Source organism: Sinocyclocheilus anshuiensis, unplaced genomic scaffold (genome assembly GCF_001515605.1).
Source record: "Sinocyclocheilus anshuiensis isolate Anshui unplaced genomic scaffold, SAMN03320099.WGS_v1.1 scaffold876, whole genome shotgun sequence".
Classification (NCBI taxonomy): Eukaryota; Metazoa; Chordata; class Actinopteri; order Cypriniformes; family Cyprinidae; genus Sinocyclocheilus; species Sinocyclocheilus anshuiensis.
This window is the reverse complement of record NW_015549619.1, coordinates 234334-247078: the sequence shown is the minus strand read 5'-3', so window position 1 is coordinate 247078 and position 12745 is coordinate 234334. Positions and strand designations below refer to the sequence as shown.

Sequence of the window (12745 nt, the reverse complement as noted above, 5' to 3'; positions counted from 1 at the left end):
TTCCTTGGTTACCGCTGTAAACAAAGCAGCGCTGCGCTTATGAACAGCAATGATACAGTGTTTCCTTGGTTACCGCTTATGAACACAAATATGCATTGTTCAGAGGCAAGATGAAAAGAAAATACCACGTAAACTTTTCTAAAGACAGTCAGTTCCCTTCAGAGATACATTCACATAAACTCCTGCTCCAACTGTATCGCGATTTGTTTGGTATCTCAACCGATTTGAATAGTCACGTATTTGAATCGATTTTCAACCGACTCGTGGTTCATTGTTACATTCCTAGAAAATCGCCTTTAAAGTTGTCCAAATGAAGTCCTTAGCAATGCATATTACTAATAAAAAATTAAGTTTTGATATATTTACGGTAGGAAATTTACAAAATATCTTTATGGAACATAAATACCTAATATCCTAATGATTTTTGGCATAAAAGAAAAATCGATAGTTTTGACCCATACAGTGTATTGTTGGCTATTGCTACAAATATAGCTGTACTACTTATGACTGCTTTTGTGTTCCAGGGTCACATATATGGTCTCCTGCTGTTCGGAACCTGAGTAGGCTGTTCAATTACGATTCGTAACGGAGTGAAATCGCAGTAATTGAGACGTGTGGGGTGTGGCTTTGTGTCCGCAGCTGCAGGACTTCGAGGAAGCGCTGACACAGAGGGATGAAATCATCACGCAGCTCACCTCTAATCTGCAGCAGGCGCGAACCGAGAAGGAGGAGGTGATGAGGGAGTTCCTGGAGCTGACGGAGCAAAGCCAGAAACTCCAGATTCAGTTCCAACAGGTATCAGACCTGCACTACGTATCGGTAGCATTTCTGTGTCATTATTAAAGCGGACGAAACTGAACTTTATTATCGCATTAGAACAGCTAACAGGAAACATCTTCAGCTATAACAATAACTGTAATGCTACTGTAATAATTATAGTGCTATGATAACGATAACTATAGTGATTGCTCTGATAGCAGTAATGAAAACTTTAATGAAAACACTTTAGCAATAGCTATAATAATAGTGTTATATATACTGTATTGACCCGAATATAAGACGATGGTGTTTTCTTGGAAATACATCTGAAAAAACGCGTCGTCTTATATTCAGGGTCTAGACTTTGACATGTCAATAATACACCCACAACAATAGGTGGCGCCAAATACGCATAAAACGAGTGTGCCATGAAACACGTAATGTAATGCGTGTTGTAAAGATCGCGAGTAAAAACAAAAGAATAAGAAAAGCTTATAGCTGCATGAGTCATGACTGTCACGTTAGCCTGATGGGACCAAACTCCCTTTGTGATTTTAAAACGTAAGACAGTTTTTAGCGATAACTATAGTGGTTACTCTAACAGTAACTATAGCGATAACTATATTGATTACTCTAATAGTAACTGCAGTGATAACTATAGTGGTTACTCTAACAGTAACTATAGCGATAACTATATTGATTACTCTAATAGTAACTGCAGTGATAACTATAGTGGTTACTCTAACAGTAACTATAGCGATAACTATATTGATTACTCTAATAGTAACTGCAGTGATAACTATAGTGGTTACTCTAACAGTAACTATAGCGATAACTATATTGATTACTCTAATAGTAACTGCAGTGATAACTATAGTGGTTACTCTAACAGTAACTATAGCGATAACTATATTGATTACTCTAATAGTAACTGCAGTGATAACTATAGTGGTTACTCTAACAGTAACTATAGCGATAACTATATTGATTACTCTAATAGTAACTGCAGTGATAACTATAGTGGTTACTCTAACAGTAACTATAGCGATAACTATAGTGATTACTCTAGTAGTAACTATAGCGATAACTGTAGTGATTAATAGTAACCATAGCGATAACTAATGATAAATCTATCAAAATTACTATAACTAGTTACTTTAAAGGTAATGTTAGCTGTAATGTTAACTATATTAGTATCCAAACTGTTAACCTTCTGCTGCAGTTTTGTCATCTGCCGCTTTAAATCCTCAAGCTCTGTAAAGTCACATACAGTGTGAAGCAGTAATTAGCTAAAACTTTTTGACTGATACTTTTATGTTGAAAGAAATCAATAGGCATAGTAATCAACATTTCTCTCACCTCGTCCACTGTTTTGGAGTTTTTTGAAGTTGTGTTTTATTTCTCTGATATCGTGACGCTCTGGATCTTCCCTCAGCTGCAGGCCGGTGAGATACTGCGGAGCTCCAACATCAGCTCCACCGCCGCAGATCTGCTCCAGGCCCGTCAGCAGATCACGCTGTACCAGCAACAGCTGGACGAGAGGGACGCACAGGTCAGAGGTCACCAGGAGAAGACGCAGGAGCAGCTCCTATTGATCACGCAGCTTCAGGAGAGTCTGAGTGAAGCCGTGAGGGTGAGTTCACTATAAAACAAGTCCGCCTACTCAACCCTAGGCAGCTGTTTCCAGTCATGCGATCCAGCGTCATAAGCTTTGCTCAAATCAAACCCTAAAAAATAGTATTGTTCAAGTTGATTGCTAATGCACAGGCATGTTTTCGCACTCGAGTTCTCATTAAAACAACCAAACAGACATCTTTAAGTGAACCGAGTGAAAGACCCTTGCTGAATAATTACAGATTCTGTGCTTATTATTTTTCCTCCATTGCTTATTATCTAAGGAATCAAATTAGGGCTGTCGATTTAATGAGTTAATTGACTGACTGAATGATGTAGCCCATTAGAATGCCCCTAAAATTCAAGATACGAGGACAAAAAATGACCCTCTTATATTTATATCGTAGTTTAGCAGTATCACACAAACAGCAGTGCTGTTCTTCCCAAATATCTACACGATTGCAAATGTGATATTGATTTTGTGCAACAGTTCAATAAACAAGAAGTTAATATTGCGTTACATTTTAGACACAATATTATCTGTTTTAGCTTAATTTTGCAAACGAAAATAGTTCCAAACAAAGCCATTGCAGAACTGTTGCATGTCTCCAAGCAGTTTCGTAACTAAATGAATTGGTTGAGTGAATGATTCAATGACTCACTTATTAATAGAGTGACTCTCTGCCACTTACTGGTGCTTTTAGTTTCTTATTTAGATTATCATTGCATTTTTTAAAAAACATTTTATATTTCAATATTAAATAAAAATACTTTATTATCATTATTTATGCCATGTTGAATCAAAACATTAGTTAATAAAGCTGCATTTTTGTAATGTCCATTCAATGCTTTTCTCAATTTAACACAATGACTTTAAATGATCTTTTGGGGGTGATTTCTCAGCCAGAATTGATGTGATTAATTTGCACAAGGGCTTTAATTGTCAATTTAATTTTTAATTGTCAGCACAAGGGCTGGGAAAATAAATCGATGCATCGCTAATCGAGAAATGATTCTGCATCGATTCTGAGATTTTCCGAATGCATCGCGATTCCTTCTCGAGTCGATTCTGAGCTTAGTTTTGAACAGCAGATGGCTTTGCATGCTTTAGAAACAGCTGTACTCCTCCATGTTATCCCCGTAAGAACGATATGATTGCCAGAACAAATTTACCGGGATTTTTGAAAAGGTTTTGTTCACGCTTAATGGTAATTTACCAGTGAAGACTGTATGCGTGAAAGAGGCTAAACTCTTCCTCTGCATATGCTGTGAAATTGATTTGCTTAACGTTCATCTGGGAAAACTGTGTGCATTATCTCACTAGATATGTAACGTAAATCATTTATAAACCTTTGCCAACACAGGAGAATACATCAACCTATTTCTAAATATGCCATTTATTGTACATCGCGATTTCAAAAAAAAAGTTTCTGAGTTTGCATGTGGCCAAATATAAAAATTTAATGGATTTAAACATCGTTTAATCATGCTGTAAAGTGAAACGTCACCAGGCTGTTGGAGCCCTCTGCAGGTATTTGTTATAATACATAATGTACTTAAGTTGGTTATGTTCATTATGTATAGGAATATTACATTATGTAGCCTATTTGAACAGTGTTGTTCAATAAAACCATGTAATTACTTGGTTTTGATATTTTATTTGAGCCGATTATTGCCATAGTATCCTTTCAAATGTTAAAGTTGCCACAGTCATTGCATGCAACCCCCCCCCCCCCCCCCCGGAAAAAAGTTCAGGCTCAGGATTTTATTTATTTTTTTAACCCCTGATCGATTTATCGTCGCAGCCCTAGTCGGCACATTGTGCAATTAATTAGATTAAAAAATGCACTTGCTTGACAGCAATAAAAAGCTTGTTTAAACAAAAAATGTGCTTTTATCTGTCATCAGGTCCGCACACAAGCTGAAGAATCGTTTGCTCAGAGTTTACGAGAAAAGGACTTGCTGAATACCGAACATCAGCGTCTAATAACACAGCTTCAGGATCAGCTTCTGACTTCCAAACAGCAAGTGGAGGAAATCAACAAACATCTGTCTGCGAAAACCCAAGAACTAGACAGCTGCGAAAAAGAGCTCTCCGCGTCCAGACAGAAAGAGCGCATGTCGTCCGGAGAAATCCTGCAGCTCATGAAAACCGTCGAGGACCTCCAGCAGCGCTGCCACCAGGGAGGCCAGTCGGAGAGCGAGACGCTCCGGAGAATCGAGGACGACTGGAGCCGACCGATGGAGCAGCTGCGAGCCGAACTGGACGAAATGTATGGTCAGCAGATCGTGCAGATGAAGCAGGAGCTTCGCACGCAACACGCGACGGAGGTGGAGCGAATCCGAGCGCAGCATTGCTCGGAAACCGAGAAGATCGTCCAGCAGCATCAGTCAGAGCTGGAGAGGTTTAAAGCTCAGCTGTTCCAGAGCGCCGGAGGCGTTAACGTGCTAAACGTGAAGCTCATCGAGCTCCAGCAGAAGCTGCAGGAGACGCAAGTGTTGCGCGAAAAGGCGGAGCAGGAGCTAACGCAGGCGAGCGCAGAAAAACTCGGCCTGGCGCAGGAGGTGGAGCGTTTGCGCGACGAGCTGCAAAGAGCGGAAATACAGAGCCCAGAGAAAATGCAACATGCTATTAGCAACCTGCGGGCGCAGCTCGATTTGGCACACAAAGCCAATGGCGAACTAGAAGCCAAGCACGAATCAGAAATCACCAACTATAAGATCAAACTCGACATGCTGCAGCGGGAGAAAGACGCGGTGCTGGACCGCATGGCCGAATCGCAGGAGTCGGAGCTGGAACGCCTGCGAACGCAGCTCTTGTTTAGCCACGAGGAGGAGCTCTCCCGACTTCGCGACGACCTCCAACGGGAAAGCCAGCTGAATGTGGAGAACCTGCGCGACGAGTTGGGCGTGAGGCACCGCGAGGCTTTGGACGGTTTCGAGGACAAGCTGCGGTCGGTGGAGCGAGAGAGGGTGGCGCTGGCGGCGGAGAGACTCGTGCTGCTCGAGGAGATCGTAGCATTGAAAAACGACCTGAATCGGGCGACGGAAAGCGTGAGAGCTGAGGAGATGGTCGCGCAGCTGAAGGAGCTGCAGGCGGAAGTCGGAAGCGAAGAAAAAGACTTGCATGCAACCGCAAGGGATGAGCTGACAGCGCTGAAGAACGAGCGCGAAAACCTCCTGCAGAAAATCGCCCGCCTTTCCTCGGACAACGAACAGATGTGTGCGCGACTGAAAGAGCTTCGGGAGGAGACTGAAAAGCAGAAAAACACGTTCTCCTTCGCTGAGAAGAACTTCGAGGTGAACTACCAGGAGCTGAAAGACGAGTACACATGCCTGGTGAACGCTAAACTACAGCTAGAGCAGCGCTTGGTCAGAGAAGCCATGGAATATGAGACCAAACTCAGAGATCTGCAAATGAGACACGAGGAGGTGGATGGGAAGACGCCAATTGAAAAAGACTCTTCTGAGCTGATGGAGAAGCTGGAGACGGCTGAGAGCGAGAAGAAGAGCTTAGCGGAGCGTCTCTCGATGATGCAAACGGAGCTGGAGATGCTGAAGAGAGACAGAGACGAAGAGCTCTTCGACTGCAGCGTTGCTGGTGGGCTGTGCTCAGTGGAGACACATCACGGTCACATCAGATCTTTGCGGGAGGAACTGGATGCCTTGCAAGACGAGGAGCGCCTCGAAGCAGTGCAGCCGCAGCCACAGGAGGGGAGGGAGAGAGAGACGCCTGCGAGTACTCCAGCGCGCCGGCTCGCTTTACACACACACACAGCAGCAGCAGCAGCAGCAGCGCATGAGGATCAGCTCTCAGCGCCCAACAGACTCCCACAGCAGGTAAGAGCCGCTGCTAACGTGTGACGAATCTGCGTTTGTTTATGTCGACTACTGAACTCGCGATGCAACAGTTGGCCTGCGTTTATCGTGTGTGTGAGTGTGTGTGTGTGTGAGTGTGTGTGTGTGTGAGTGTGTGTGTGTGTGTGAGTGGTGTGTGTGAGTGTGTGGTGTATGTGAGTGTGTTTGTGTGAGTGTGTGGTGTGTGTGGTGTGTGTGTGTAGGGCTCATATGAACGCTTTTGTTAGACTCACAAGGCGTCAGTGTTATTTTAGTGTCATTGAGATGCTGTTATATTTTTTATTAATATTTTGAATTAGTTTTTATTTTTAGATTTTCAGTTATTTTCAATTTAGCTCATTTTATTTTTATTTTTTGTCAATTTTATAGTTTTTTGTAAATTTGTCTATACTTTTTATTAATTTTATTTCAGTTGTTCAAGTTAAACTAAACAAAAATGAAATATGTTGCCTTGGCAACTAGCTGAAATAAAATAAGTTTGTTTTTGTATTTTATTTCTGTTGTTGTTTTTTTAAGTAAAGAATTTAAGTTTTTTTTTATTTATTTATTTTATATTACTATAATAAACAGTTATTATTAGTAGTAGTAGTAGTTTTTGTTAGTTTAGATTAGTATAATAAAAGTTTGTATGGTTTTTGTTTAGTATAATAAACTAAAAAAAAATACATTTTAGTGTAATAAAGTAAATTGTTTATGGATTAGTTATAATAAAGTTATGATATGGATTAGTTTAATAAACTAAATAAATTTTTATGATTTTAGCTTCAGATTAGTAAATAAAGTAAAGTAAGTAAACTAAATAAATGTTAGTATAAATAACTAAAACGTTTATAGTTTTAGATTAGTATTATAAACTGAATAAATTGTATTATTATTAACTAAATGAACTTTGATGGTTTTAGTTTAGTTTTAGGCACCAAACAGATACTAACTGCAGAAATACTGACTGTTTCCAAACAATCCTACTGTCAGGTCATTGGTCAGTCAATCAGATAGTCCCGCCCCCAGTCTCACGCCATTGGTTGAGCATGAAGTTGTCATTTCAGGCCAATCAAACTAAACAAACGTTTTAAAAGCATAGTGTTTTTTCACTCTTTAGGATGCAAAAATACCAGATGATTTTTTTATTTGGATGAACCTTAAAACTATCTCATGGAAACAAATCTTAATGGTCCTAAAACAGGCTTAGTTGCTTTTATGAAATATATTGTTTTATTTTATTTTTGATTAAAAAAAAACAACTTTATTTGGATTTGTTTAATTTTCATTAAAATAATGGAAGTACAAATATTACCATAATGGAAAAATTATTTACAGTGTAGATAACTTAATTATTTTTCACATTAGTGTTATGAGAATAAGAGGATATTTAATCATCATAAAAATAATGCCTCTGTAACAAATCATAATGGTCCAAAATCCGGCTTTGCTGCTAAAATATTGTATTTTATTTATTCAAAAATTTTTAATATTTAAATTATTATTTTTATTTTTTTAAATGATTAATTACATTTTTTTTATCTTATTTTGAAGTCGGTAGTACGATCCAGACATGTTCTTTGCAGTTTCGTGACACAATATTCTTGTTTTTCAGATAATTTCCCACCATCTCTCTGATCCTTTATCCTTAAATAACGGGCTAATTTTGTAGCAGACCTTTTGTTTGATATTATTTAGCCTTGATTTGGGGCATGTTTTTGCTGATGGCCTCTGATGTATTCTAGCCTCAGAAAGTTCTCGTTTAAACACAGAGGAATGTCTCTCTGTCCGTCTGCAGGAGGAGTGTCGTCTGCAGCTGGAGGCTCAGCGCATCAGTCTGTCTCAGATCCACGCCGCTCACCTGGAGCTGCTCCGAGAGAGTCTGTGTGCGCAGACGCAGGAGGAGAGGAGGAGAGAGAACGGTCATCCCGCAGGTCACATCAAACGCTCTTTCAGATCCATTATTAAGAGATCCATCAGCATGAAAGAGAGAGGCACTGTCAAACGGCTCACTTACTCTGTGCTCATACCCAGAGATTATTTATGTCATGGCTGCTAACCGATGTGATAGTTAGGATTGAATGCAGTCCCAAAATGATTGATTGAATTGAAAAAACGAATGATTGAATTCCCGAACGTTTTTGTCAGCCGAACACCTTTGAACTAAAAAAATAAGCGTTAAGTAATTTAACAGCACGTTCACATGTTGCAGTGTGAAGCCTGTAAACAGTGGCAGGATTTCCTCACGTGTTTCTCCTGTTCCTGCAGAGCTCATGGCAGAGTCTGAGGAGTGCTCTGCGCGTCTGGAGATCGAGCGGCTGAAGAGCGACTATCAGCAGCAGATGGAGGAGACGCAGGAACGCTTCAAGGCCGAGGTCCTCCTGCTGCAGAGGAGACTCCAGGAGCTCACAGGAGCCGGCGAGATCTTCAGGTGACTAACCTTAAATCTAATATCACACCACATAGAAACAAGTGCTTTACATCCATTCGTGTTTGTCCCAGCCAGCTACGCTACTGGCCATAAGTTTGGAATAATAAAATTTTTTTCATCTGACCCAGAGGGAGCATGTAGATTAAAAACAAAAGTGGACCAAGAACAGATCCTTGAGGCACTCCACGGGAAGAAGTGACAGTATGACACTTGTTTAATATGAATTGTTTTCCCTTTTTTCCCCAAAGATAACATGGTCAAATTCACAGGGCTTTTTAGATGAATACATGTTTTTGATAGAGTCTCTTCTGCTCACCAAGGCTACACTTATTTATTCAAAAATACAGTAAAAACTGTAAAATATTTTTAGCATTGATAATAATCAGAAATGTTTCTTGAGCAGCAAAGCAGGCAGACGCAGGAGGAGAGGAGGAGAGAGAACGGTCATCCCGCAGGTCACATCAAACGCTCTTTCAGATCCATTATTAAGAGATCCATCAGCATGAAAGAGAGAGGCACTGTCAAACGGCTCACTTACTCTGTGCTCATACCCAGAGATTATTTATGTCATGGCTGCTAACCGATGTGATAGTTAGGATTGAATGCAGTCCCAAAATGATTGATTGAATTGAAAAAACGAATGATTGAATTCCCGAACGTTTTTGTCAGCCGAACACCTTTGAACTAAAAAAATAAGCGTTAAGTAATTTAACAGCACGTTCACATGTTGCAGTGTGAAGCCTGTAAACAGTGGCAGGATTTCCTCACGTGTTTCTCCTGTTCCTGCAGAGCTCATGGCAGAGTCTGAGGAGTGCTCTGCGCGTCTGGAGATCGAGCGGCTGAAGAGCGACTATCAGCAGCAGATGGAGGAGACGCAGGAACGCTTCAAGGCCGAGGTCCTCCTGCTGCAGAGGAGACTCCAGGAGCTCACAGGAGCCGGCGAGATCTTCAGGTGACTAACCTTAAATCTAATATCACACCACATAGAAACAAGTGCTTTACATCCATTCGTGTTTGTCCCAGCCAGCTACGCTACTGGCCATAAGTTTGGAATAATAAAATTTTTTTCATCTGACCCAGAGGGAGCATGTAGATTAAAAACAAAAGTGGACCAAGAACAGATCCTTGAGGCACTCCACGGGAAGAAGTGACAGTATGACACTTGTTTAATATGAATTGTTTTCCCTTTTTTCCCCAAAGATAACATGGTCAAATTCACAGGGCTTTTTAGATGAATACATGTTTTTGATAGAGTCTCTTCTGCTCACCAAGGCTACACTTATTTATTCAAAAATACAGTAAAAACTGTAAAATATTTTTAGCATTGATAATAATCAGAAATGTTTCTTGAGCAGCAAAGCAGCATATTAGAATGATTTCTGAAGATCATGTGACACTGAAGACTGGAGTAATGATGCTGAAAATACAGCTGCACATCACAGAAATAAATTACACTTTAACAGATATTCACATAGAAAACAGATATTTTACGTCGTAATAATATTTCACTATTTTTACAGTGCGCTTGATCAAATAGGCAAACCAAAAATTATTCAGACTCCAGATATAATTTTTGATATTTTTTTACTAGTGGGTGTAGGACACTAGTTCATTTATGTAAATGAGGATAGCAGAATAAAGTAAACTGAGACATATTATACCCAAACATTCTTCATACAGTGGACTACCAGTAACATTTGGGATCAAAAATGATTCAAACACTTTGACTTGAGCATGTTTTGCTTAAGTGTTTTTTCTTTAATTGCTAATGCGATCTTTTTACACCACAAACTGAACAGAATGAAGCACTGCTTGGTAATTAGTTGAGCTAAATTGGTTTTATCTAATTGTGTATTAAATTTAACAGCTGACAGCTGTTCAACCGAATTCATTACATACCTTTCTATCAAAGTTATCTGACATTATCAAGATGAATTTGTTCTGACACAGTTCAACTCTTGAGTTCTTGTCATATTTTATTACCATTTTCTAAACCAGTGGTTCTCAAACTGGGGGTATGTGAGATGACGGTGGGGGGTATGTGAACAAAATTCTGAGTTTTGGCATTCATTTAATACCCCAACTTAAAGCAACATTAAAACCGAGCGTATTTCTGACAAGCAAAATGCCGCTTCTAATGTAAAAACAGGAAAATGGGAGTGCAGTAAACGGTCAAATACATGATATCCAATCAGCTTACCTCATTTTTTGCGGTCAAAACTGACTGCATCCACACAAGGATGCATGTGATAGGATGGCCGCTTAATATGCTGCTTTAGCAAATCACACTGCTGTTCAATGTATCTTTAAAGTAGATCTTCACTTAATAGCATGAAGAGCAAATATTGACACGCACTGTACATTGAGATCGATTTAAACTCTCTTCGACACAGACACACTCTGTGCATGTTATTGTTTTCATGTTTAAGATACGAGCAAGAATGCAAATTATCCAAACGATGGCAAATGTGCCATTTAATTTTTACAACAGTTCAACAGAAAAGGTAATATTAAGTGAACATTTTACATTTTAAATGTAGCCTACATTTTGAACAGAATATTGTCATGTTTGTTCTATTTTGCAACGAAATAATAATAGTTCCAACGAAATCCGTATCATCTGGTGTGTGTCTCCAAGCATCCTACAGCGGTGTTTCGTTAGTGAACGAATCTGCGGCTTTGAATGATTTGGAGAGTCAGTGATTAATAACCCATTCATAACTACAGCATTTTGCTTCATTACTGAATGAATGAATGACGCGACGCCTGGCTCATTAAGACAGTGACTTTCCGCCACCTATTGACTGTTTTATTTTTAAATCTACAAGTATCACTTCTATTTGCCATCATTTATTGCTTTATTATATTAATAATACACTTAATGAAATGTTAAGAATATGACATAAAACATGACATACAATTAATAAGGATAGAAAATATTTGCCTTTATAAAGGTAAAAAATGCACCTGTAAATCAATTTAAGGGTGCAAATAATGTCCTTTAATAGAAAAAAAGTGGAAGAGAGGGGTACGCAGAAGAATGTTAAATGCCCAGGGGGTACGCCGCTGTAAAAAGTTTGAGAACTACTGTTCTAAACTATAGCAAATAAACTGTGATATAATGTGAGAAATGTTGAAGGTGTCTGAATACATTTTGGTTTGACTGTAAAATAGCAGAAAAGTCTAATTCTGCTTTTGATGTTTCAGATCGTTAGATAAATGATTGCACAGTACCAGTGCAATGCCTCAAGTCATTTATTAATTTACCCTCCGCTTAATGTTGGTCATATTTAGTAAATATTCGTCAATGGCTGGTTCTATACAACTGAATAATTGTTATTAGCTAAACCAGGCTTTCCCAAAACTAGGGTTTCATGAGTTGATGGAAAATACTGGGATGAAAGTTTGTAGTTCGGATATAAACACTGATGTCTATGGTAGTGATCAAAATCGAGCAAATCACCTTTTAAAAGTAACTGGTGCTTCAAATAAGGTTTGTGTCGATTGCGTTGGCAACAAGGGACTGTTAAAAAATTTATTTGTCATTGATTCATTCATTCAAGAGATTCGTTCAAAAACACTGATTCACCCAGTAATGAAGTGAAGTATTCATGAGTGAGTCATTGAATCATTCATTCAAACCAATTTTTCATAATTTTAATATTAAAAATTGCTTTTTTAAATATATTATATTTTAAATATATATTTTATATATATATAACATTTTAACAATTACAAATTAAATTAATTAAACACTTTTAAACTGACTGCAGGAATTCATATTTTGTCAGCCTTTTGTAAATTACGCATTTATTTGTTAACTTCAGAATCGTGATCTGAGCGAAACACGTTTTGTGATACGTGTTCCTTTAATGATGCTATTGTTGCTTTAATTAAAGTCACGTTTCTTTCAGTCGCTCCGCTGAGCGTTTTTAATCAAGCCTCGTAACTTTTTTCATTTGCTGTCAGACTAACTTTTACACAGAGGCTGATAACACAAGGCCTCTCGGGCTATAATTCAGCCCTGTGTGTGTGAGTGAGTGTGTCTGTGCGTGTGTGTGTGTTTGAGTGAGTGTGTCTGTGTGAGTGAGTGAGTGAGTGAGT

General features: G+C 39.0%; 1 protein-coding gene across 1 annotated transcript in view; it reads left to right on the top strand.

Annotated features, from left to right (window-relative positions):
• Nucleotides 1–12745, top strand: part of LOC107659344 (A-kinase anchor protein 9-like) — a 137082-nt gene that overhangs the window by 28213 nt on the left and 96124 nt on the right. Inside the window, exons 6-13 of the mRNA XM_016448259.1 lie at nt 640–795; nt 2195–2392; nt 4282–6231; nt 8009–8144; nt 8479–8641; nt 8772–8778; nt 9045–9096; nt 9431–9593. Coding sequence (XP_016303745.1) covers nt 640–795; nt 2195–2392; nt 4282–6231; nt 8009–8144; nt 8479–8641; nt 8772–8778; nt 9045–9096; nt 9431–9593 — 2825 coding nt within the window. The remainder of the gene's footprint in view (nt 1–639; nt 796–2194; nt 2393–4281; nt 6232–8008; nt 8145–8478; nt 8642–8771; nt 8779–9044; nt 9097–9430; nt 9594–12745) is intronic.